Raw genomic sequence first — 27,523 nt, 5'->3', positions numbered from 1 at the left:
ATATTAAATAAAGAGTTTTAGTACAGATGTGCAATATCAAACACAAGAGATGGGGTGAACCCTCTCGAGCCGTGCGGGGTCTCTGCCGTCTATGACTTTGCAGTGATCAATGAATTTGAAATACTCGTTCAAGATGGTAAAGGTTTTTTGCATTTTTATTAAAGGCACCAGCCTTTCGGGTTCCACTGCATCCCAGGATGACTGTGTTCTGTGTTGTACAACCCTGTCATAGGGTAGGGAGTCCTTTCTCCTTGCTTTGACTAGAGTCACGGGCACCCTTCCTGCGCCACTAGGTAGCGTTCTCCCCACACAAGTCCATCACAACCTCTCATCCTCAATGCTGAATCCTCCATTGACGTACGACTGCTGGGAAGGGTCCTCGGAGCTCTTGGGCAGCGTGTGCTCTGTGATGGAACTGGACAAGTATGGCGGCTCCATGGGGACCTCGGTGAAGGCGCTGGAGACAAGATCGGAGCTGTGCTTCATCTGGACCTGCTTGAACAGCTGGAGCACCTGCAAAGAGAGACACCGGCGCTATTACTGAAGGAGCAATGTCATTATTTCACCACCAGGGAGCCTGGACAAAGTATGACTGACTGCAGGCCTCCCCCTCAGAGAGAGCTGGAATGGAATCTTCCACTCTTCCTCAGTGCGTTCAGGCTGTACTCAGAGCTGTGACTGGTCGTGAGGGCTGCAGTAATTCAATGTCTGTTCTTCTAAGAAACTAATGCATATCTGCCAAGGTTTCAGATTGCTATGTCTGACATTTTCATAATGTCTGAGTAATTATGAGTGACATTTTAACGACTTTTCAAATGCTATGAGTCACACTTTCTCACGAGCTCACCTCGGCCATCTAGGCACTAGTCCCCTCTCTGAATTTACTGCCTTCTTGGATATGCTCAACTAGACCCTACTTCAAACACATACTCTTGGCATGACATGACTCCTCTCCTGACATGTTTATGCCCCACAATTTCTTCTCTGGGGCTTCCACATTTTACTCTTATCAGCAGCATTGTGTGTGGCATCAAACTGGAGTGGGAAATGTTCTTAAATATGGCCCATGAGAACTCCAATCTTCAGGTTTGCTTCCTACCTAGATATTCAAACATCCTTCTTGTGATGGCACTCCTGTACCTCCACATGCAACCCTCTGCCCCTGGACATCCAACATGCTAGGCTCCACACACACACTCTCTCTCCCTCCCTCCCTCTCTCTCTCTCTCCCTCCCTCCCTCCCTCTCTCTCTCTCTCTGTCTCTCTGTCTCTCTCTCTCTTTCTCTCTCTCTCTCTCTCTCTCTCTCTCTCTCTCTCTCTCTCTCTTTCTCTCTGTCTATCTTTCTATCTCTCTCGCTCTCTCTCTCGCTCTCTCTCTGTTTCTCTCTCTCTCTTTCTCTCTCTCTCTCTCTGTCCTTTCCACTCTCTTTTCCCAATGTCCAAGAGCACGTGATCAGTTGCCTTCCTTGTATTTGCCACTGGATGACACTACACACTCATGCTCACAAAGGGACAAACAAACACACAACCACACACAGAGACTCACAGATGCACACACACACACATACACACACAGTCTACTTACGTGGGATTTGGGCACCGTTCCTATCCGGAAGAACCCAATGGTCCCACTGTCGATCTTGGTGCAGTTGACGATGGTGGAGGCGATGTTCTCTGGAGAAGGCCCATTGCAGAGGACTCCGTCCACCTGAGGAGCAAAGACACACGTGAGATCACCACCCACAGACTCCCATCACACAGGCAGCTGCGGGGCTTCCATGGATACTAAAACCATGGCATCATTATCTTCATTTCAGGGTCTGGTTGGACCTCCTTCGCACCAAAGACATGGTGGGCACCTCAACAGGGCGCTCTCTACTCTACTGAATAATCCTGTTGTATCATCATCCAGTCATTACTCTCTGGAGTGTTTAAGAATAACAGAATCATTATTAAATGTGAGGTTACCATCTCCCCTATCGACCAGGATTCATCCACTGCAGAGGCCTCACTTTCACTGCAGTACGAGTGACATCACTTCCCTAGATATAGAAGAGGGACCATCACATCATTTTGAAATGCTTTGCAGTCGGTAAACTAAGTTGTCACCGGTCACCTAGTCCCATGGAGCAATTTTAAGTTTTTTTAACCGAATCACATTTGTAAACTTTATCCAGACTTTATCCAGTGTATATTTGGCAAAACAAACTACCAAATATTAGTTACTAAATCAGAACTATCTAGACAAACCTCCTTTCATCAGGATAATTGACAGTGCACATGGGCTATCCCTGGTAAATGTTGTCTGTTCAATGCAGGCCACGCAGAAGACTCCTTGGCCTATCAGGACTCTGGGTTCTGAACAGTGTCCTCAGATACACCTCTTGTGCTTGTAATGGTACTTACCTTGTCTCCCATCTTGGCGTACACTTGGTTGTGGTGAGTGGTGTCGGCTTCTCCGCTCGGATTGGCTGATGATACCACAATGGGCCCAACCTGGTGAGACACAAAGAAACAGAGTAGGAGATTCAACTCACTTTCATTGGGCACAAAGCAGTGTCCCCCTCACCCTCCCCAGATATAGAGAGATGTGTTTACATATCTTAAATGTATGCTGATGAAACCTACCAATGCTCGAGCTTGACTGGCAGCTCAGTACCACTCATGCCCGCGCATAGGGTGCAGCAGACTGGCAGCCATGCTCATCACTGGTGGCAGAACAGTGCCAGCCATGCCCGGGCAGTGCTGGCATCCCGCTACCACCGGACAACTCACCAGGTCAATCAGGGATGTGGTCACAGAACAATCCGGGATCCTGATGGCGATGCTCTCTGCGGTGCCAATGTACTTAGCGGAGTCCTCCAGTCCGAAGCACTGCAGCCACTCGCCTGTGGGTTCAAGAAGACAGAAAGGTGTGAGCAGGGCTTATTTTGGGCAGGTGTCTGCCATTGAAAGGCACCAGCACTCATGTTTGGGGACCACAGTTTTTTTATTTCATCATCACACTCGGACCCTGGAGCAAGAGGACAAAGGCAGAAAAGAGAGAAATAAGGAAGAAGTGAAAGAAAGGAAAACAGCGACAATGAAAGCAAGGATGAAGAAAGTTCAAGATGAGATAAAGAGACAAGAAGTGCAGGGCTGTGGGAGGAAGAGGCATGAGGAGGAACAAGGTCAGACAGCCTTGGTATTTGCTAAACCCCACCATTCAGGAAAGCTATGGGCCCTCCACTTATAAACTGACCACTGATATGAGTCCTGCATGATGGAGAAATACACAAAAAAACACTGGTAAAGTGAGGGGGTACCCTTGGAAATACCCCATTCCCATGCAGTCACTGTGAGTGACTATGCATCAGTCGAACGTGGCCCTCTCCTGCGCGCTCACAAGAGCACCCCTCTCCTCCCAAGCCGCAGGAGGATCCTATGGTGTGCACTAAACTCACAATGTGCCCTGCTGCTGTTCAGCTCATCCCTTGAAGCCAATATTCAACGCGGCCATGACTCGAAGCCTCCATATTACCAGCCTTCAAACTACACAGGTGCTCGCACTATAGGTAGAAAGGGTCAAATGATGAACTAACATCTCCTTATAGGCAAAAAGCGTGCAAAGGACCATATTCACCCTGTAGACGGGGCTCTGATAATGGAGAGGATCCCTATTGGGATATGTCAGGCAGTGTAAAGATGTCACCTTATAGGTGTGGGTCAGATGATGAAGAGAATCCTTCATCTATACAAGATACAGACAGCGAAGTGTGCACTTCCCACAGGCGGTGTCTGATGATGGAAAGGTTCATTCTCTGCAGACAAAGATACAGGTCAGTGAGGGGACAGTGTTCATCCTATGGGTGGGGTCAGATAATGGAGAGGTTCACTCCCTGTAGACAAAGATACAAGGCAGTGAGAGGACAGTGTTCATCCTATGGATGGGGTCAGATAATGGAGAGGTTCACTCCCTGTAGAGAAAGATACAGGTCAGTGAGCGGTCAGTGCTCTTCCTATGGGAGGGGTCAGATAATGGAGAGGCTCAGACCCTTATGAGATAGATACAGGTCAGTGAGCGGACAGTGCTCTTCCTATGGGTGAGGGCAGACAATGGAGAGGCGCAGACCGTGTAGAGAAAGATACAGGTCAGTGAGCGGGCAGTGCTCATCCTATGAGTGGGGGCAGATAATGGAGAGGCTCAGACCCTGTAGAGAAGGATACAGGTCAGCGAACGGGCAGTGCTCTTCCTATGAGTGGGGCAGATAATGGAGAGGCTCAGACCCTGTAGAGAAGGATATAGGTCAGTTAGCGGACAGTGCTCATCCTATGGGTGGGGGCAGATAATGGAGAGGCTCAGACCCTGTAGAGAAGGATACAGGTCAGCGAGCGGGCAGTGCTCATCCTATGGGTGGGGGCAGATAATGGAGAGGCTCAGACCCTGTAGAGAAAGATACAGGTCAGCGAGCGGACAGTGCCCATCCTATGGGTGGAGGCAGATAATGGAGAGGCTCAGACCCTGTAGAGAAGGATACAGGTCAGTGAGCAGACAGGGCTCATCCTCTGCAGTTATGGACCAGAATATTTACAGGAGCGCCCAAGATCCAAATAATCACTTAAAGATCCTCCTTAGACTCACAGAGCAGGCAGTATGTTGGTGCTTGTCCTATATACATGGATCAGGCAATGTAGGGGCCTCCTCCCTATAGACATGTGAAGGATAAAGCACAGGTGTTGGCAGGACAGGCGACTCTAATGTAACGGGTCAGATCACACTCGGAATTTGTGGTGAATGTTTGCAACAGGAGCAGTAAAGAAACAGTACATGAGGGAACATGGAAACAATCCTACATGGAAACTGTAGAGCATGTATGGTCTGTGTGTACACATGAAGCATTGAAGCCTGGGGTGGGTGGGACTGGGTCCTAGTCCGCAGTCACAATTAATGTGTGTGGTAGTTTTGTATCCAGATGATGGGTGTTACTTTTCTCATCTTTCCCCCTTGTTTGTGGTCATGAACTGGGATCTGCTGGTCTTCATGTGCTCTCAGATAGAGACCCCCTGCTCACCTCTTGGTATGACCAGGCTCATCTGCGAAGGCCAGGCCGCCTGCATGAAGTCCCAGAGCAGAGGGCTGAACAGGTGTCTAGCCGGCTCCAGCTGCTTCAAGGTCGAGATCCAGATGGACATGGGGGCGTCCTTGGGCTTCAGCTTTGTCCTGGAAGGAAACAAGACAGAGGTTAACTGAGTGAAGGGACGAGATCCATCTCACTGGGATTGGAGGATCCAGAGTTGAGATTCTGGCCAATCTCAGACCACCAGCAGGGACATGATGATGGAAAAAGGAACATTTAGGATGAGATCTACTCTCCATCTTAAGACTGAACGATTTATACAGTCATATAGAGCAAGACACTGGTCCTTTTTACTTGTCGCAAAATGAATCCTGGTTTTTAGGGGTTGTCCACATGCCCCAAAAGGTGCAGAAAGAGGGATAGCACTTCTGGTCTGTTCTTAGTTTTATAAGGACGTTTAGTTTCTTCTTTACAGAAGTGTCTAAGGTTACTTGTTTGTTGTTGCTTCATTTCCAGGGGTTCACTGCTCTTGGTATATTGTTGTTTCTTTCTCGGGTTTCCTCAGTGTGATTGGTGTTTGGTTATTTCATTCTGTGGTTCTCATTGTTATAAGAATTCATCAATCTAAAATATTCACTATTGATTGAAAATAAGGGCTGTGAAGATAACACTCACCTGTACACCTTCTCCACGGCCGCAGGCCGGTTACAGGCTCCCACCACCGCATACACCGTGTCTGTGGGGACACCACAGATTCCTCCATCCTTCATGATTTCTGCAACAGAAGAGCAAGAACCCCATGATTATAGGTAAGGCTCCCTGTTTTCCGTTTTTACTGATTTTTGCAGATAAATGCAGACAGAAAACATTTATTTTTTTGCATGTATTTATTTTTAAATGTGGATAAAAACTGAAATTGGGGTGCTTTTTAGTAATTCTAAACCCTGTTTGCCATGACTGCCAGGTCAATAGATGTGTGGATTGGTAGATAAGAGGGTTAAGAAAAGAAAGGAATTTTAGTAAAAGGCTTTAACAGCAGTAAATATGCACAACTTTGATACTGAAATTCACATATTTTCACATAATGCACTGATTTATCTTCTGAAGTGTTCACAGCACTGAACCCTGGCAGACATTCAACCATAAGTGCATATTTATCGGTTAAATGAATGTGGAAATATACTTATTTCAGCTTAATTTTTCCACAAAACCCCAAAAAATATGGATATAACAAAGAAGTACAAACTATAACATGACTTATGTTATTAAGGATTCAATATGTGGCTTGGAGGTAAAATAGAAGTCTTATATTTGCCAAGGAGAAATTTTTCTGCTGGTAAAATCATGTTTTCACTTAGTCTTTCCGGACAAAGTTTAGCAGTAAACAATGTACAACTTTGTTAAACTACGAATGGAACATTTAAAAATTGCAGACATAACTGTAATCAAATTAGTAAAGTTTTAAATTTCCCAACATTAAAAAAAAAAAGGATTTTCCCCCAGAATCTCCTTACCTGCGATCTGCTTGACGGATGTGGCCCTCCTGGCAGGAAGGTGGGGGCACTTGGAGGCTCCACCCCCATGCCCCTGGAGCTGCAGAAGTGGACTGCCCATGGGCAGCTGGGGTTCTTCAAAGGTGTCACTGACCAGCCCAGCCAGGAAGCAGTAGAAGCTGACCAGGCCAAAGATGATGGTGACAGCAATGTCATACCCAACTGGGAGGGCTGCGACGGCGTCCAATAGAAAACTGATGAGGATGAGTTCAAAGGTGAGGCAATACAGGAACCAGGTTTTGCTTAGGAACAGCGTGCAGAGAATAATGAACCCATTCAAGAGCATGAAGCAGATGATGCCCACAGCCACGTGGAAGCCCCTCGTGGGGCCGTAGAGGCCACCGTACCTGGTGAGACCCCAGATGATCCACATAACTCCATAAAGAATAAAGGTGCTGCTCTCAAGGGTCTTACCACGTGAGAAGGCCACAGAGCCACAGACACATTTCAGAAGCCCTCCAGCTACCACCACCCACGGTAGGACAACAGTGGCACGTGCGTCTGTTGGGTCCACAGACATAGTGATTGCAAAGGCGGCCAAAATGCTGCCTGCGTGGCCAAGCACCTCTCCATCCGCATACTTAGAATAGCCAAGGTAAGGTACATGCAGGTCTTTTTCTTGACGTAACTTGAAAATGCTAATAGGTGTGAACAGGCTCTTAACAATCCCCTCCCCTGTTGGAATCTTGGTGGCCGCTTTCATGTTGTAAAGTTTAATGAGGGTCATAAGTGCTGAAGCCACGTAGATAGCCAAATTCACTCCTTGTGATCCACCATGGAAGAATCCAGTGGGACGTGACGCCAAAGCGATGCAGTAGCTCACATAAAACAACCGATACAGCCCATCCACCAGGCTCCTACCAGCCAAGAATACAGCCAAGACCATGAACAGGAGCAGAAAGACCACCAGTAGTGGGACAGGGAAAATGGGTTCAGTGGCCTGCCAGAACTGGTAGAGCAAGGAATACCCTTCAGCGAACCGCAGGATGGAGGTGAAGCCAAAGAAGGTGGCTGCCAGGGTATCCAAGCATAGATAGGACAGGATGCAGACCCCAATCTGGAAGACCCCCGCCATCCAAAGCCAAGGCACCTGCCCCACAAAGAGACTGGTGGTCACTCCCAGGACCCTGCATCCAAAGACGCTGGCGGACACCATATTCAAGATCAGCCCAATGATGACCAGGTCGTTGCTGCTGGCGGCCATGGGTGAGCCCTGGGGGATGGCTTTAGCCGTAGCCAGATCTGTGCCAGGGAGGGTGACCAACTTCCCAGTAAGTATATGAAGGAGCCTCCCTCCACCAAAGTACGCCCCAACGAGACAGACGATGAGGTGGTTAGAAGCCACCGCCGAGGCACCAAAGCTACTGTCATAGTATGTGGCGGTTTCATGGGCAGCGGAGAGCGAGATGGCCAACGCCATCATGGCGAGGGCAGCCTCCTTCTGAAGGACGGCCACCAGACTGATGATGAGCAGTCCCAGGGTGAAGGCTGCAAGACCAGGGACCATGGCATTACGAAGATCAAGGGACCCGCCGAGGACCCCCTGCCCGTCCATGATATGTGTTAGACCTGGCACCTTGGCGTGAGTCTCCCTTCCCCTTTTTGCTGATGTGCCTCCGATGTTTTGCTGGTTTTCCGATACTCAGGGCACTGCGCCACGGCTGATCCGTGCCGCAGTGCAAGTGCTCCCTACTGTAAATTGTACATACGATTGGTATCCCTGATTGGTGCATTGGATTTACTGTTAGTCCCTAGTAAAGCGCACAAGAGAGTGCCGGGGCTTGTAGATGCCAATACTGCTGGTGGGCCTGCAGCGCTGGTTGCGCCACCCACCGAAGCAGCCGTCAAGATGTGTCTGGGAACTGCGACCGCAGAACCCGCGTGCGGTCTCGTACTGTCACGCTAGCTGGGCAAGTGTCCCCACTTGCCAGCACCGACCCTTCCCTTGACTACATATTAGTCACCCCTATGGTAGGCCTGCGGGCAGGGTGCGTTGTAGGTGCAAGGTAGGACAAGCTCTGATGTGCGGGGCATGTCCTAGTAGTGACTTACAACGAAGACCGTATTTCACTATTGAAGGCTACCTGCTCCATTAGGCCAGACTGGGCTGCGAGGATTATTACACCCTATAATCCCCGCAGGCTCAAGGAGCATGGTAGCGAGTCATGTTTAGTATGCCTGAACTCAGGATGATAAGATATTTCTTGTAGTTAAGTTTATTTTAATATCCTGGGTTTGCAAATGCTACTTTTAGAAAGTTAGCCTTTGCTTGCTTCACCATTTCAGCCGCCTCTGCTGGTATGTGTATCTGACTGTCTGGGATGTGTGAGTGACAGGGCTGGAGGGATGACAGGTGGTGAATGCGCAGATTACACCTTAGTGGGAGGTAGGAGTGCCTCTTGACTCGAACTGTCACTGTGCTCGGCCACCACAATGCTGGCTCCACCCTCCTGGGGAGCGGCGGATGACTCTGCCGGCACCTGGCCCAGGAAGGGCGAAGCCCCCATCAACAAGGTACTCTGGCCACCCCTGTCCGGACAATGCTGGCTCCACCTCCTGTGGGGCGTCTGATGCGCCTGCCCCTCACACTGAAAGCAGAAGCCGGAGTACACCCGCGGGGGTACTCCAGAACTGAGAGTGGCTATGCAAAGGCCCCCCTGGCCTGCGAGAACAAAAGAATTGGCCTATAAAAGAAGGAGCCCTGCTCCTTGAAAATTAGATCCGGTTTGGGCCACAGAAGGACTCTGCCCTACGAGAAGGACCGTGAGAGACAAGGAAGGGTGCTGACTCTTGCCGGTGTCTGGTGCCTTGCTGCTGAAGGAGAGGAAGACAAAAAGACTACGAAAAGACTTTTGCTCTACTTGTGCCAAACTCTGCTAAAGAGATCTCCAAGGGCTTGCAACTGAACTTGCCCCCTGACCAACGTCCCAGGACCAGTGGACGCTACCCCCTTGGAAGAAAGCGACTGCGGGTGCTGACCATCGCCGCAGCACTGACGGAGGAATCTCCTCTAAGGCATCAACATCCTCCCGACCACCGTGACCGGGGCCCAAAGCAACAGCGGAAGCAAAGTGAGGACCAGCCGCCGCTGGCCCGAACACCGTGACCGCAACTGCACCGGGAGCCCGAGAGCAAAGCAAAGGAGGACCCGTCCGGTCCGAGCTCCCGAGGTGACTGCATAACGAGCAGCCACTCACCTGCAAAGACGGACAGTTGCCCTACGAGAATCCGCAAGGTCGGTAGCCTGCCCGACAGCCCAGCTGTGAGCCCACAGCTGCACCGGCACTTGGCTGGGTACGTCCTGCACTTGGGGACCGTACTGCCACTTGTCACCACCGCACAGCCGCCACCTCCAGGGTCGGAGCGGACGACGAGGAAAGGACCCTGCCGCCACAGAACACCGCTGCCCCGGATGACCAGTGACCTGCTCGGCTGAAGAGCCGCAACGATCAGCGACCCCGGGAAGGCAACGCGACGTGGGACAGATCCCCTGGAAGCCGCCGGCTCCACAAGAACTTTGAGTAACACCGGCCTACGGGCCTCAAGAGAACTGCATAAGAACTGTGGTAACCCGAATTGAGTAACCTGCAACCGTTTTCATAAAGTATATTGACTGTATTCGCAAGTCTGCTTAAAATCTATATAAAGATATATATTTTTACAGAATACAGTCTGGTCTCGTTGTGTGGTGGGTTGGTTGTAAAGGTGTACTGTTGCAAGTGTTTAACCCTATGTGCCCCAAAGATTAGCCTACGACTGCTTAAGCCACACTACCTAGAGGGTAAGCAGAGGTTGTCTGGAAGGTAACCCTCAGCCCTGACGAGGAAGAGAGAGTCCCTGCTTGTCGCTAGTGTTGCACTGCGCCAACTAGAGCCTCCCCCTTCCTACATTGGTGGCAGCGGTGGGATTTCGAATTTACACTTGCGATATCTATACCTGAGCTTCTGACCACTACACAAGGATTACGGTCCAGTTACTAAGCCACAGACTTTGATTTTTGAATTTTGCCGAAAGAAGATTCCGAGCGCAGAAACCATGCCGGGCACAAAGAGCTTGGATGGAGCGGAGTCCACGACCTCCGAGGTGTTGGAGATAGAGTGGGATGCCGCAAAGCTGGACAAATACTCAAAGATGGAGCTGAAGTTTTTCTGTAGGAAACTAAAGGTTCCGCACGCTGGTTGCAAAAACAAGCCGGAGCTCTACAAGGCCCTGAAAGCCTGGGTGGAGTCCAGAAAGACCCCGGAAGAGCAAGACGTCCTCGCCGAGCAGAATACGACAGAGGAGCAAAATGCGCTTGGGGATCTGATCGATCTAGAAAGGCAAGACAGCGAGCACAGCTTGGGTAAAGGCCTGTCGCCAGAGGAGCTGGCGGACAGGAAGGAAACCCGGAATCACGAGAGGAAGTTGGCAGAAATGAAAATCCAGCTGGAGCTTGAAACCAAAAGAATGGCGCTGGAAGAGCGAAAGCACCAGATGGATTACGAAGTGAAAATGAGGGAGATAAGTCTCAAGGAGAGAGGCTTGGATCGTCCTCCCTCTGGTGGCAGCACATCGCCAGTGCAGGTAGAGTCAAGAGTGCACATCCCGAAGGACGTAGTTAAGGAGTTCTTTAAGGGGGATGACATAGGACAGTGGTTTAGGGCATACGAGGTAGCCATGTCCTCCCACCGGGTCCCTGACAAGGATTGGGGAGCGGGGTTGTGGGGAAGGTTTCTTAGCGAAGGGAGAGATACCTTGCTAGATTTGCCCGTTGAGAATCAGAGATCCTATGCCCACATGAAAGAAGCTTTATTAAACAGGTACGGGCTTACCCCTGAAATGTATAGACAGAAGTTTAGGGGATGTACTAAGCGGCCTGGGAATACGTATGTGGAGTATGTGACTTACTTTTGCAGAGCACTGGATGGTTGGGTGAAAGGTAACAAAGTTAATGATTTTCAAGGTCTCTTTGATTTAATTGCATGGGAGCACTTGTCTGATCACTGTTTTCCTGAGTTACGCCAACACCTGATCGATAGCAAGCTGTCCAACCCGAGGAAGCTTGCTGAGGAGGCGGACCGCTGGCTCAGCACCAGGGTCCACAAGGGTCCCATGGGAGATTCCGCCAAGAGTGGGCAGGGTCCCCAGCAGAAGAGTGGGGGGGACAAGGGGGGAAAACAGAAAGGGTTCCAAAAAGGCCCCCAAAGTAGTTCCCAAGGGAATCCGCAGCAGGGTTCTCAGCCTCCCCCACCCCCGAAGCAGAATGGGGCCCCGACAGGTAAACCTGTTCCAAAGGGGCCCTTCAATTGTTTCAAATGTGGCGAGCCTGGGCACATATCCAGTGACCCCAAGTGTCGCCTATTTGGAAAACCCGCACCCACTGGTGCTCCGCCCCGACAAGTGACTAGCGTTCACCTGGGAGAAGAAATGATGGTCCCGGGGGGTGGAGATCCCGTTCACATGACCCTGGTCTCGTTAGGAGACAGCGAGATGATCCCTACGAACTACCTGCCCTCTAACACTAAGAAATATGGGCAGGTGGTGATCATCAATGGTAAGGAAGCCGAGGCTCTTAGAGACACAGGAGCCAGTGTGACTGCAGTGAGGCAGCACCTGGTGTCTCAAGAGCAGGTTGTACCCCATGCCTACTGTAGGGTTATCAACGCTGATAATTCTGAGAGTCAGTGTCCGATGGCTCAAGTTCCCTTCGAGTGGGGGGGGTCCCTGGTACTCTGCAGGTCTGTGTGAGAAAAACCATGCCTGTTGACTGTTTGCTAGGGAACGACTTGGAGCACTCCCCTTGGGAAAAGGTGGAGAAAACGACTCACCTGCGGATGGTGGGTCTGCCTGACTGGGCGTGCGTGACCACCCGGTCGATGGCAGCCAGTAAGGGTGATCGAGAGGTCCTGGGGCCTGATGGAGAGGCCCAGGAACCGGCCTTAGGGAGAAGGCGCAGGGGGCGCGGGAAACCGGCCCCTGAAGTTCCTACGGTCCAGGAGGAGGCAGACCTTGAGGGGGATGCCCTGGAGCCTACAGGGGAACAGATCGCCGAACTGGGGGACCTGCCTGAGCTGACCCATTGGCAGCAAGAAGGAGGACCCTCCAGGGAGGAATTCTGCAGGGAGCAGAAAGAATGCCCTTCTCTCATGGGTATGCGGCAGCAGGCTGCAGACCAGGCCAATGGTGTTCAGGCCAAAACACATTACGTGTACTGGGAGAACGACCTCCTGTATTCGGAGCCTAAGGCTGCTGAACCTGGGTCAGCCCGTGTGCTGGTGGTACCCCAGAAGTTCAGAGCCTTCCTACTGGGTCTGGCTCATGATGTGCCTTTAGCAGGACATTTGGGGATGGACAAGACCTATGACAGGCTTGTCACCCACTTTTACTGGCCCCAAATGCACAAGAGTTCCGATGCGTATTGCAGAACCTGTCCAACTTGCCAGGCAAGTGGGAAGACGGGAGGGAAGAACAAGGCTCCCCTCCAACCCTTCCCTGTGGTCGGTACGCCATTCCAGCGAGTGGGTATTGACATCGTTGTGCCTCTGGACCCCAAAACAGCCATGGGCAACAGGTTCATCCTGGTCTTGGTGGACCATGCCACCCGGTACCCTGAAGCCATCCCTCTGAGGACAGTGACGGCTCCCGTGGTGGGGCGTGCACTGATGGGAATTTTCTCACGAGTAGGATTCCCTCTAGAGGTGGTGAGCGACAGGGGGACCAATTTCATATCGAAATATATGAAGTCCCTTTGGCAGGAGTGTGGCGTAACGTACAAGTTCACCACACCCTACCATCCCCAAGGTAACGGGTTGGTTGAAAGATTCAACCGAACCCTCAAAGGCATGATCATGGGCCTGGAAGGTCCGATGAGGCGTAAGTGGGACGTCCTCTTGCCATGCCTGCTTTTTGCATATCGCGAGGTACCACAGAAGTCCCATGGGTTCAGCCCCTTTGAACTGCTGTACGGCCACCCCGTGAGAGGACCACTGAGTTTGGTAAAGGAAGGCTGGGAGCAATCTCCCAGGAAACCTCCCCAGAATGTATATAGCTACATGCTGGCCTTCAGAAACCAAACCAGACGCTTCAGACAACTTGCCGAGGCAAATCTGGAAGCGAGCCAGGAGGAGATGAAGCGGTGGTACGATCAGAATGCCACTCTGGTCGAGCTTCAGCCTGGACAGGAGGTGTATGTCCTGGCCCCAGTGGAGCCCTGTGCCCTTCAAGATAAGTGGACAGGACCATTTGAGGTTGTGGAGCGCAAGAGCCCCGTGACATACTTGGTGGACATGAAGACGCCCAGGAACCCTTTGCGGGTCCTACATGTCAACCGCCTCAAGCCCCACTTGCGAAGGTCCGAAGTGGGCATGTTGTTGGCAACCGATTACGGAATGGAGGAGGAGTCGGAGCCTCTTCCTGACCTCTTGGTGGCCTGTGAGAAGGATGGGTCAGTGGATGGAGTTAACCTCTCACCCTCCCTGACCGCCGAACAACAGGAGGACTGCCGCCAGTTGCTGGGGCAGTTTCCAGACCTGTTCTCCCTGGTTCCGAGTGTCACAGATTGGTGCGTCCATGATGTGGACACTGGAGACAGCTTACCGGTGAAGCATAAGGCTTACCGGGTAACTGACAGGGTACGGGCCTGCATCAAGGAGGAGGTCTCCAAGATGCTTGCCCTCGGGGTGGTTGAGTCTTCCAGCAGTCCTTGGTCCAGTCCCGTGGTCTTGGTTCCGAAGGCTGCTGCGCCGGGAGCCACACCCGAACTCCGGTTCTGTGTGGACTACAGAGGACTCAATTCAGTCACGAAGACTGACGCGCACCCCATCCCCAGAGCTGACGAGCTCATTGATCGGCTAGGGACTGCCCGGTTTCTCAGCACGTTTGATTTGACGTCTGGGTACTGGCAGATCGCCTTGACCGATGGGGCAAAGGAGAGGTCGGCATTCTCTACACCAGATGGGCATTTCCAGTTCCGGGTTATGCCATTTGGAATGAAGAATGCCCCTGCCACCTTTCAGAGATTGGTCAACCAGGTGTTGGCTGGACTGGACGAGTTCAGTGCCGCCTACCTGGATGACATCGCGGTGTTCAGCGGCACCTGGCCCGAACACCTGCGACACCTCTGGGAAGTGTTGATGGCCCTGCGCAGAGCAGGCCTCACAATCAAGGCAAGCAAGTGCCAGATTGGGCAGGGTTCAGTGGTGTACTTGGGACACCAAGTTGGGAGTGGCAAGGTAGCCCCCTTGCAGCCCAAAATCGAAACCATCCTGGCTTGGGAACCCCCCAAGACCCAGACTGCAGTGAGAGCCTTCCTGGTGCTCACTGGGTATTACAGGAGGTTTGTCAAGGGCTATGGCACGATCGTGACCCCCTTGACGGAGCTGACTTCGAAAAAGCAGCCCAGGAATGTGATTTGGACTGACACCTGTCAGAAGGCTTTCGACACCCTGAAGACTGCCATGTGCACGGCGCCCGTGCTCCTGGCCCCCGATTTCTCCAAGGAGTTCATTGTGCAAACAGACGCTTCAGAGCATGGTGTAGGGGCTGTTCTTTCACAGATGACTGAGGAGGGCTTTGACCAACCCGTAGCCTTCATAAGTCGGAGGTTACTTCCACGGGAAAGTAGGTGGAGTGCAATAGAGCGAGAAGCATTTGCTGTGGTCTGGGCGCTGAAGAAGCTAAGACCCTACTTGTTTGGGTCTCACTTCCGAGTTCAGACGGACCACAGGCCCCTCAGATGGTTGATGCAAATGAGGGGTGAGAACCCGAAACTGTTGAGGTGGTCCATTTCTCTACAGAGTATGGACTTTACGGTGGAACACCGCCCTGGCACCGATCACGCCAACGCTGACGGTCTGTCCAGATTTTTCCGCCTTAGTGATGTGGAACTCCCTGGGGAAGGGTAGTTCCCCCCACATTTCAGCTGGAGGGGACACATGTTAGACCTGGCACCTTGGCGTGAGTCTCCCTTCCCCTTTTTGCTGATGTGCCTCCGATGTTTTGCTGGTTTTCCGATACTCAGGGCACTGCGCCACGGCTGATCCGTGCCGCTGTGCAAGTGCTCCCTACTGTAAATTGTACATACGATTGGTATCCCTGATTGGTGCATTGGATTTACTGTTAGTCCCTAGTAAAGCGCACAAGAGAGTGCCGGGGCTTGTAGATGCCGATACTGCTGGTGGGCCTGCAGCGCTGGTTGCGCCACCCACCGAAGCAGCCGTAAAGATGTGTCTGGGAACTGCGACCGCAGAACCCGCGTGCAGTCTCGTACTGTCACGCTAGCTGGGCAAGTGTCCCCACTTGCCAGCACCGACCCTTCCCTTGACTACATATTAGTCACCCCTATGGTAGGCCTGCGGGCAGGGTGCGTTGTAGGTGCAAGGTAGGACAAGCTCTGATGTGCGGGGCATGTCCTAGTAGTGACTTACAACGAAGACCGTATTTCACTATTGAAGGCTACCTGCTCCATTAGGCCAGACTGGGCTGCGAGGATTATTACACCCTATAATCCCCGCAGGCTCAAGGAGCATGGTAGCGAGTCATGTTTAGTATGCCTGAACTCAGGATGATAAGATATTTCTTGTATTCAAGTTTATTTTAATATCCTGGGTTTGCAAATGCTACTTTTAGAAAGTTGTATAAAAAAGGAAGGAACCCACACTTCAGTAATTTCACACCATTCAACTTAAGGTGAAAAAGAGAGAGATAAACAAAGTTTAATATGTTTATCCGGGCGATTAGTTGCGCCGTTTTATTTTTTCAATTTTGTCAAAAAGTGAAGAGTCACTTTGGTCTAAAGAAATCACAGTGTCTTGAACGTACTAGCCACCAGCGTACAACAAGAAACTTAAATCAAACAGTGCATCAAAACACAATAATTTAGCACAACAAACAACGTGAATTCTGAAAGCATACTATGAGTGAAACTTACAGTGTGTAAAAAAACACAACAAAATGTGGCAAATTATCACAAAAGAAAGGGGGAAAAAAAGATATATATAATCATATATTTTAACATGACATAATCAGAAAATTGTTAAATGTAACCAATAGGGAGTCTATTGATGAATCTCCAAAAAAGGAACAAAACCACCTCTCGGTGGCCGTATTAGCAGGCTTGTAGTTCCTAACAATTTAATCTGTTTGTCAGAACTGAGGACTTAATCCTGTCCGCCTACGCGTTTCGAGTTTGTGATGTGTCTTCTCAAACTCTCCTCAGGGCAAATTGAATTCTTTTCCCCGTTTATTAAACCTATTCATAAAAAACATAAAAGTTTTGGGGACACTTGTTACTATTAGCTCCCATCAACCTAATCACGCTTTCTCATACACACTACTTTTTAAAATAACACGTACCTCTGGGGAATAGAGGTGGTACAATTCATCCAACCCACATATGTCGATCTCAAGGGGGTTGGTGGGTTCTGTGCGTGCAGGGAAAATCAATGGTTTGCTTCGATTTTCAAATCGCTTTCCACATAGTTAACTGCAGGTAAAATGGGCGTATTACTCGCTGTTTTCAATGCGGGAAACATAACACTTTCAGATGGTATTAGAAACCAGTAATCACTTACTTTGTTTTCTTTTCTTTTCGAAAAATAAGGATGCCTTAGTTCAAAGGGTTGTACCGGTTGTCTTTCAACAGCGACTGGTGCCGTGAGTCTGTTGAAAAAAGCACGGACGGCAATTAGTAATCACTCGGGAGCTTCGAGCTCCTTTGTAAGTGCACAAAGCGCGCGTTTGGTGTTTACCAAAGACTGCGCTGGGACGGGTCGGCTTTTCTAATGTTGAACGCTCGTTCCATTATAGAAAGGCGTTTGTGTCTTGTTTGGGCTTCGCTTTGTTGCGCGCTATCAGTTAGTGGAACGCTAGTCCTACCTGGCCGCTTGGCAGCGTTCTTCACTTCCTCATTCCTTCACTGAGAGTGAATGTGAATTCGGTTGCCTCAGTGATTCAAAGGAGTGAGCTCATCATAGGTGAGCCAATCAGAAGAGGATTCTTTTGCGTTCTCGTCTGATGCATTATGGGGCCTGAAGTCCCTTTAATGATGAAGCCGGGATTATAATCTAGAAACTTCACTCATTGAGTTCAACCCGGTATTTATGGTATTAAACCGGAGTATCAAGTAGGCTTCTTTTCGTAGAAGCGCTTTCTCTACATCAGGTGACCGGTGCTGTGGGTCAATGCCAGATAGGACTGTCCATGTAAAATCAGTTTCCTTGTGATTTGCTGACGTGAAGTGTTCAACCATTGGGGCATTCTGCACTTTTCTCTTGAGCCTAGAGCGATGTTGTGTTATTCTAGCGTTAACCTGCTGGCATGTTTTGCCTATGTATAATTTATCACAGGCGCACAGGATCCCATAAATTACATTCCTACTCTTACAGTTTGTTTGCAAACTGTGTCTCCATCTGATGCCGTTATGACAAAATTCATCTCCCTCCACTGCACTTGCACAGGCCACACACGTACCGCATTTATGGTGGCCTGTGATGGGTTTGAGGTTCCATTTCGCAATCAAATCACTTTTGGATTTTGGTAAAGAGCTGTCAGCTCTAATGATTTGTTGACCTATACTGGGGTTTTTTTTCAGCGCAAAAATTGGTTTTTGCAGGGGGAAATCTAATCCCTCCAACAAATGCCAATTCCGTAGAATAATCTGTCTGAATTTATTCGTGTGAGATCCATAGGTCGTGACACACACGAGTTTGTCCAACTCTTTTTTGGTTTTTATTTGGAGTAACTCTTCTCGGGGAGTGTAGCGTGCTCTTTTTTTCGAGTGTTTGAGGAGTTTGCTGGGATATCCTCTTTTGGTCAGTTCATCACAAAAGGTCTCAGCATGCACATTAAACTCATCAAGGTCCGAACAGTTACGCCGAATTCTAAGTAATTGGCCGTAGGGTAGATTCTGTTTGAGCCCTTGTGGGTGAAAGCTTTTATAATGTAAGATCGTGTTTTTGTCTGTGGCCTTTTTAAACAAAGTGGTGGTGAACTTGCCACCTTCGGTGCCCACGGCTACATCAAGAAATGTCATCCGCTGGTTACTGCAGTCAATCGAGAATTTTATGTCAGGATGTCTCTGATTTAACCATTCATGGAATGCCATGAGGTCCGTCTGGCTCCCCTGCCACAGGAGCCAGACGTCGTCAATGTACCTAAGCCATTGTATGATGTTTGCATCATATGGGTTGTCCTTATAAATAAATTTCTCTTCGTACTGTGACATGTACAGTACCGCCATTTCTGGGGCGTAAGGACAACCCATGGCTGTGCCCTTGGTTTGTACAAAGAACTCATTTTCGAATTTGAAGTAATTGCTTTTTAGTGTAACCTGGGCCAAGGCTAGAATAAAAGAGGTTGGAACTCTGTGTGGTCTCTCACGTTGGTCAAGATAAATTTCCATCACCTCAAGAGCCTCATCTTGAGGAATTTGTGTATACAACGAGGTCACGTCTAGTGTTGCCATCAGCTGTGTGTCAGGGTCAAAAGTCATTTCCTGGAGTTTATTGAGAAAATCAATAGTGTCTCTCAGGTACGATCTAACCCCAGTCAAAAAAGGTTTCAAGAAGAAATCTATATATTTTGAAGCTGGTTCAAGGGCCGAATCACAACCCGAGACAATTGGTCTCCCTGGTGGTTTCGAGCTGTTTTTATGGATCTTCGGCAGGAAGTAGAGAACAGGTGTTCTCGGTGACTTCTTGTTTAGAAATTCATATTCTTTAGTACCAAGGAAGCCATTCTCTAAGGCCTCTTTAGTGATAGTAAGGATTTTGTTCTGAATTTCGACAACCGGGTCATTTTTGACCACTCGGTACCATTCTAAGTTGTCAACGTGTGTCCTTCCTTCCGACAGATACATTGGGCGCGGCCACACAACCACCGCACCACCCTTGTCAGCCTGTTTGATTATAATGGAAGGGTCTGTTTTTAACTCCTTTATGGCTGCGAGTTGTCCCTTGCTTATGTTATAGTTGACAAATGATTTGCTTTTCTCTAGTTTAGTGAGTGCTGACAACACTGCTTGCTCGAAAGCGTATACCTGTTTCGGGATATTCGTGGTGGGTAAAAAATTAGATTTTACTCGAAGGCCAGTAGTCTCACCCCTTGTTGGAGTTTCCACACCGGCAAAGTATGTTTTAAGTCTGATTTTCCTACAAAAATCTAAGAAAGGAAAATCAGACTTAAAACATACTTTGCCGGTGTGGAAACTCCAACAAGGGGTGAGACTACTGGCCTTCGAGTAAAATCTAATTTTTTACCCACCACGAATATCCCGAAACAGGTATACGCTTTCGAGCAAGCAGTGTTGTCAGCACTCACTAAACTAGAGAAAAGCAAATCATTTGTCAACTATAACATAAGCAAGGGACAACTCGCAGCCATAAAGGAGTTAAAAACAGACCCTTCCATTATAATCAAACAGGCTGACAAGGGTGGTGCGGTGGTTGTGTGGCCGCGCCCAATGTATCTGTCGGAAGGAAGGACACACGTTGACAACTTAGAATGGTACCGAGTGGTCAAAAATGACCCGGTTGTCGAAATTCAGAACAAAATCCTTACTATCACTAAAGAGGCCTTAGAGAATGGCTTCCTTGGTACTAAAGAATATGAATTTCTAAACAAGAAGTCACCGAGAACACCTGTTCTCTACTTCCTGCCGAAGATCCATAAAAACAGCTCGAAACCACCAGGGAGACCAATTGTCTCGGGTTGTGATTCGGCCCTTGAACCAGCTTCGAAATATATAGATTTCTTCTTGAAACCTTTTTTGACTGGGGTTAGATCGTACCTGAGAGACACTATTGATTTTCTCAATAAACTCCAGTAAATGACTTTTGACCCTGACACACAGCTGATGGCAACACTAGACGTGACCTCGTTGTATACACAAATTCCTCAAGATGAGGCTCTTGAGGTGATGGAAATTTATCTTGACCAACGTGAGAGACCACACAGAGTTCCAACCTCTTTTATTCTAGCCTTGGCCCAGGTTACACTAAAAAGCAATTACTTCAAATTCGAAAATGAGTTCTTTGTACAAACCAAGGGCACAGCCATGGGTTGTCCTTACGCCCCAGAAATGGCGGTACTGTACATGTCACAGTACGAAGAGAAATTTATTTATAAGGACAACCCATATGATGCAAACATCATACAATGGCTTAGGTACATTGACGACGTCTGGCTCCTGTGGCAGGGGAGCCAGACGGACCTCATGGCATTCCATGAATGGTTAAATCAGAGACATCCTGACATAAAATTCTCGATTGACTGCAGTAACCAGCGGATGACATTTCTTGATGTAGCCGTGGGCACCGAAGGTGGCAAGTTCACCACCACTTTGTTTAAAAAGGCCACAGACAAAAACACGATCTTACATTATAAAAGCTTTCACCCACAAGGGCTCAAACAGAATCTACCCTACGGCCAATTACTTAGAATTCGGCGTAACTGTTCGGACCTTGATGAGTTTAATGTGCATGCTGAGACCTTTTGTGATGAACTGACCAAAAGAGGATATCCCAGCAAACTCCTCAAACACTCGAAAAAAAGAGCACGCTACACTCCCCGAGAAGAGTTACTCCAAATAAAAACCAAAAAAGAGTTGGACAAACTCGTGTGTGTCACGACCTATGGATCTCACACGAATAAATTCAGACAGATTATTCTACGGAATTGGCATTTGTTGGAGGGATTAGATTTCCCCCTGCAAAAACCAATTTTTGCGCTGAAAAAAAACCCCAGTATAGGTCAACAAATCATTAGAGCTGACAGCTCTTTACCAAAATCCAAAAGTGATTTGATTGCGAAATGGAACCTCAAACCCATCACAGGCCACCATAAATGCGGTACGTGTGTGGCCTGTGCAAGTGCAGTGGAGGGAGATGAATTTTGTCATAACGGCATCAGATGGAGACACAGTTTGCAAACAAACTGTAAGAGTAGGAATGTAATTTATGGGATCCTGTGCGCCTGTGATAAATTATACATAGGCAAAACATGCCAGCAGGTTAACGCTAGAATAACACAACATCGCTCTAGGCTCAAGAGAAAAGTGCAGAATGCCCCAATGGTTGAACACTTCACGTCAGCAAATCACAAGGAAACTGATTTTACATGGACAGTCCTATCTGGCATTGACCCACAGCACCGGTCACCTGATGTAGAGAAAGCGCTTCTACGAAAAGAAGCCTACTTGATACTCCGGTTTAATACCATAAATACCGGGTTGAACTCAATGAGTGAAGTTTCTAGATTATAATCCCGGCTTCATCATTAAAGGGACTTCAGGCCCCATAATGCATCAGACGAGAACGCAAAAGAATCCTCTTCTGATTGGCTCACCTATGATGAGCTCACTCCTTTGAATCACTGAGGCAACCGAATTCACATTCACTCTCAGTGAAGGAATGAGGAAGTGAAGAACGCTGCCAAGCGGCCAGGTAGGACTAGCGTTCCACTAACTGATAGCGCGCAACAAAGCGAAGCCCAAACAAGACACAAACGCCTTTCTATAATGGAACGAGCGTTCAACATTAGAAAAGCCGACCCGTCCCAGCGCAGTCTTTGGTAAACACCAAACGCGCGCTTTGTGCACTTACAAAGGAGCTCGAAGCTCCCGAGTGATTACTAATTGCCGTCCGTGCTTTTTTCAACAGACTCACGGCACCAGTCGCTGTTGAAAGACAACCGGTACAACCCTTTGAACTAAGGCATCCTTATTTTTCGAAAAGAAAAGAAAACAAAGTAAGTGATTACTGGTTTCTAATACCATCTGAAAGTGTTATGTTTCCCGCATTGAAAACAGCGAGTAATACGCCCATTTTACCTGCAGTTAACTATGTGGAAAGCGATTTGAAAATCGAAGCAAACCATTGATTTTCCCTGCACGCACAGAACCCACCAACCCCCTTGAGATCGACATATGTGGGTTGGATGAATTGTACCACCTCTATTCCCCAGAGGTACGTGTTATTTTAAAAAGTAGTGTGTATGAGAAAGCGTGATTAGGTTGATGGGAGCTAATAGTAACAAGTGTCCCCAAAACTTTTATGTTTTTTATGAATAGGTTTAATAAACGGGGAAAAGAATTCAATTTGCCCTGAGGAGAGTTTGAGAAGACACATCACAAACTCAAAACGCGTAGGCGGACAGGATTAAGTCCTCAGTTCTGACAAACAGATTAAATTGTTAGGAACTACAAGCCTGCTAATACGGCCAACGAGAGGTGGTTTTGTTCCTTTTTTGGAGATTCATCAATAGACTCCCTATTGGTTACATTTAACAATTTTCTGATTATGTCATGTTAAAATATATGATTATATATATCTTTTTTTCCCCCTTTCTTTTGTGATAATTTGCCACATTTTGTTGTGTTTTTTTACACACTGTAAGTTTCACTCATAGTATGCTTTCAGAATTCACGTTGTTTGTTGTGCTAAATTATTGTGTTTTGATGCACTGTTTGATTTAAGTTTCTTGTTGTACGCTGGTGGCTAGTACGTTCAAGACACTGTGATTTCTTTAGACCAAAGTGACTCTTCACTTTTTGACAAAATTGAAAAAATAAAACGGCGCAACTAATCGCCCGGATAAACATATTAAACTTTGTTTATCTCTCTCTTTTTCACCTTAAGTTGAATGGTGTGAAATTACTGAAGTGTGGGTTCCTTCCTTTTTTATACAGTAATTGGGCCCTTACCCCACTTCCGTCCGCATGGGCCAAACTCCCTTTGTTGTTACAACTTTTAGAAAGTTAGCCTTTGCTTGCTTAACCATTTCAGCCGCCTCTGCTGGTATGTGTATCTGACTGTCTGGGATGTGTGAGTGACAGGGCTGGAGGGATGACAGGTGGTGAATGCGCAGATTACACCTTAGTGGGAGGTAGGAGTGCCTCTTGACTCGAACTGTCACTGTGCTCGGCCACCACAATGCTGGCTCCACCCTCCTGGGGAGCGGCGGATGACTCTGCCGGCACCTGGCCCAGGAAGGGCGAAGCCCCCATCAACAAGGTACTCTGGCCACCCCTGTCCGGACAATGCTGGCTCCACCTCCTGTGGGGCGTCTGATGCGCCTGCCCCTCACACTGAAAGCAGAAGCCGGAGTACACCCGCGGGGATACTCCAGAACTGAGAGTGGCTATGCAAAGGCCCCCCTGGCCTGCGAGAACAAAAGAATTGGCCTATAAAAGAAGGAGCCCTGCTCCTTGAAAATTAGATCCGGTTTGGGCCACAGAAGGACTCTGCCCTACGAGAAGGACCGTGAGAGACAAGGAAGGGTGCTGACTCTTGCCGGTGTCTGGTGCCTTGCTGCTGAAGGAGAGGAAGACAAAAAGACTACGAAAAGACTTTTGCTCTACTTGTGCCAAACTCTGCTAAAGAGATCTCCAAGGGCTTGCAACTGAACTTGCCCCCTGACCAGCGTCCCAGGACCAGTGGACGCTACCCCCTTGGAAGAAAGCGACTGCGGGTGCTGACCATCGCCGCAGCACTGACGGAGGAATCTCCTCTAAGGCATCAACATCCTCCCGACCACCGTGACCGGGGCCCAAAGCAACAGCGGAAGCAAAGTGAGGACCAGCCGCCGCTGGCCCGAACACCGTGACCGCAACTGCACCGGGAGCCCGAGAGCAAAGCAAAGGAGGACCCGTCCGGTCCGAGCTCCCGAGGTGACTGCATAACGAGCAGCCACTCACCTGCAAAGACGGACAGTTGCCCTACGAGAATCCGCAAGGTCGGTAGCCTGCCCGACAGCCCAGCTGTGAGCCCACAGCTGCACCGGCACTTGGCTGGGTACGTCCTGCACTTGGGGACCGTACTGCCACTTGTCACCACCGCACAGCCGCCACCTCCAGGGTCGGAGCGGACGACGAGGAAAGGACCCTGCCGCCACAGAACACCGCTGCCCCGGATGACCAGTGACCTGCTCGGCTGAAGAGCCGCAACGATCAGCGACCCCGGGAAGGCAACGCGACGTGGGACAGATCCCCTGGAAGCCGCCGGCTCCACAAGAACTTTGAGTAACACCGGCCTACGGGCCTCAAGAGAACTGCATAAGAACTGTGGTAACCCGAATTGAGTAGCCTGCAACCGTTTTCATAAAGTATATTGACTGTATTCGCAAGTCTGCTTAAAATCTATATAAAGATATATATTTTTACAGAATACAGTCTGGTCTCGTTGTGTGGTGGGTTGGTTGTAAAGGTGTACTGTTGCAAGTGTTTAACCCTATGTGCCCCAAAGATTAGCCTACGACTGCTTAAGCCACACTACCTAGAGGGTAAGCAGAGGTTGTCTGGAAGGTAACCCTCAGCCCTGACGAGGAAGAGAGAGTCCCTGCTTGTCGCTAGTGTTGCACTGCGCCAACTAGAGCCTCCCCCTTCCTACAATATGGATCACTCCCTTAGAGCACCATAGCGCCGAGACCGTCAGGCAGAAGGACGCAAACAAGGGGACAGGACCACGGCTCCTGCGGACTCCTGCGGGAGAGAAGAAGGGAGAAGTAAATATAGGAAGAAAGAAAATTAGAGACACAAGTAGGTGACAATGTAGAGATGGGAAAGAGGGTGAAAGATTTGGAAGGAAGAAGTTAGTATAGGAAAGGTAGGTTTAAAGAGAAAGAAAGCTGAAAGGGGAGAGCATTAGAGGATTGAAAGGGATTGAATGAGAGGACACAGAGAAAGAGATATGGGAGCCATACATTTAAATAAAAAAAGGGAACTAGACAACGAAACAAGAGACAACGTGCTAAGAAGAGGATTGAGAGAAGAAAATAAGAAAGGAGGTAGGAAAAGAGAGAGGTAAATACTGGAAGAAAGAAAATTAGAGAAAAGGGAGAGGATGGAAAAAGAGAAAGGATGGGTGATGAAGAGAAAGAGGAGGAACAAAGAGAGGAGATAAAGAAAGAGAGACGGGAAAAGTAAATTAAAAATTAAAAGAAAACTATACAATGAAAAGTGTGGCCAAGGAATAAAAAGAGCCACGGCAGAAAGGAGAGAGAGAATGACAAGCAGAGAGACTGAGTAAATGAAAACACAAATGTAAGGAAGTGGGTGGTGTGAGGACTGAGATAAATATAGTAGATAGAGAGAGGAAGAGAGACGGAGGGGAGAAGTGACTAAAGAGGGAAAAGAAAATCATTAAAAGAAAAGAATGATAAAAGTATTGGAAGTGAGGAAAAAGAAAGAGAACATTGATGGTCCGAGGGAGAAAGCAGAGGTGGAAACAAGATCGAGAAATGGAGCAAGAAAAAGGTTCAGATCAGCATCAGTGTAACTTCCTGCCTTCCCTGGCCGATAGTTCTCACCAGTTCTGCAAACTCTCAGCCAGAGCCGGGGTCAGGCTTTATTGATTCCTGGACCGCACTTTATTTACCCACCATTGACCCACAGAACCGGCACCAGGCTTTTCGACAGGTTTACTTTCCTATCATTATCCGAAAGAAGGGGTCTCTTCTCACTCATAACCCCGAGGCCCTCCCACAGGGTGGGCGAGGGAAGGCTTCCTCTCTGGGCATCTCCGCCTAGCATTAGTTTCAAGCGCTACATTCCCATATTGAGATGTCATAAGCGCATTAAAGCAATCATGGTGTATTTAAGGCACTGTGTCGCACATTCTCAGCCGTGTGCCTCCCTCTCTACTTCCCCTGAACCCCACGCGTGTGATCTCACCTGTATATCCCAGCAGAGCTGCCAATATGATCAACAGGACCCCCAGGGGTGTGCTGGGGATGAGGGGCGTGGCTCTGGAGGAGCTGTATGACGTCACTGCCAGCAGGAGGGAGCCTGGAAGAACAGCAAAGACAGCCATGATGCAAAGATAAATACAACACACGCCTGCCAGGGTCCCCCTTTAGGAGGGAGTCTGGAAACACAGAGACAGACATGAAATGATAACTTACACTCACACCAGCCTCTCCCCCTTTGGGAGGAGCCCGGATACACAGCAAAGACATCCGTGACACAAACACACACCTGTTCCTTTCAGATCTCCGCAGCACGCGCCATAACCCAGAAAACACCTGTTCACTTTATTATTCCAATATTCAATAATGATTGGTCACAGATGAGGTACTGGGAGAAAGCGCCTACATGGCTGTATTCAGACATGAGCTGAGCTATAAGGGACCCAAGACTTCCTGAGAGGCTTCTGCTCCGAAGGCCGGTGGAGCTGAAACAGTCAGTCGCACTGAGTTGTGAAGATAGCATGTCACTGACTCTCGCCAGCTCTACCGGCTCCTGGCCCTAACCCATCCTAAACCATTATCTTAGGTCCCAGAAAACAACTCAAGACTTATATGATTCCCAGCACCTAAACAGAGCCCTGGACTCTCCATTCACAAAGCGCTTGCCTGCCTCAATCGGATCCTAGCGCTATATAAAGGCATCAAACATGACGAAAGTGGCAGTATGGGTCCTACCTGCAGAGATGGACAAGATCCCAATGGAATAGTGAAGGGGCTCTGGGGCCTTCCCTGGCTCCGGCATCCTGCGGCTGGAGTCAATCTGGATTGAGTCTGAGCTGAATCCGAAGTGAGTCTAGACTGCGGCTGAATCCGCAGTGAGTCTGTGCTGAATCCGCAGTGAGTCTGTGCTGAATCCGCAGAGCCTGTGCTGAATCCGCAGTGAGTCTGTGCTGAATCCGCAGAGCCTGGGCTGAATCCGCAGAGCCTGGGCTGATGAGTCTGGAGTGTGGGCTAAATCCGGAGTGAGTCCGGAGCGTGATGAATCTGGAGCCCGTCTGCTGGGGTAGCTGGAGCCCGTCAGTCACCGCTGGTGTCTCACTCCACACCCGGCCCCAGCCGCTCTTTATGTGCAGTGTCCTCGAGGGGGGCGTGTCTAGTCGCTGTCACTCAAGGGACAGTGGGATTTTCCCGAAAGGGCAGCGCCTTGTTACCTTCACCCCCCTCCCTCCCCCGCTGCGTGGTACGACTCATGGA

The 27,523-nt window shown here is 49.2% G+C and overlaps 1 protein-coding gene across 1 annotated transcript; it reads right to left on the bottom strand.

Moving 5' to 3' along the window:
* Nucleotides 1-318: 318 nt before the first annotated feature.
* Nucleotides 319-27,071, bottom strand: LOC147689234 (uncharacterized). Its single transcript, XM_086939902.1, has 10 exons — nt 27,005-27,071; nt 26,256-26,369; nt 24,978-25,064; nt 6,572-8,170; nt 5,733-5,832; nt 5,052-5,200; nt 2,776-2,888; nt 2,407-2,496; nt 1,586-1,708; nt 319-513 (listed from the first exon to the last, which is right to left on the bottom strand). The coding sequence occupies exons 1-10, from the start codon at nt 27,069-27,071 to the stop codon at nt 319-321; spliced, it is 2,637 nt and encodes an 878-aa protein (XP_086796028.1).
* Nucleotides 27,072-27,523: the final 452 nt, after the last annotated feature.

Source organism: Lissotriton vulgaris, chromosome 10 (assembly GCF_964263255.1).
Source record: "Lissotriton vulgaris chromosome 10, aLisVul1.2, whole genome shotgun sequence".
In the NCBI taxonomy this organism is placed as follows: Eukaryota; Metazoa; Chordata; class Amphibia; order Caudata; family Salamandridae; genus Lissotriton; species Lissotriton vulgaris.
Note: the sequence above shows the minus strand (reverse complement) of the source record. Positions and strands in the feature narration are given on the sequence as shown.

Coding starts and splice junctions, on each gene's coding strand:
- LOC147689234 (XM_086939902.1), bottom strand. CDS start 27,071: ATGCCGGAGCCAGGGAAGGCCCCAGAGCCCCTTCACTATTCCATTGGG. Junction 25,065..26,255: donor AGCTCTGCTGGGATATACAG/GTGAGATCACAC, acceptor TCTCTCCCGCAG/GAGTCCGCAGGAGCCGTGGT. Junction 1,709..2,406: donor ACGCCAAGATGGGAGACAAG/GTAAGTACCATT, acceptor TTTGCTCCTCAG/GTGGACGGAGTCCTCTGCAA.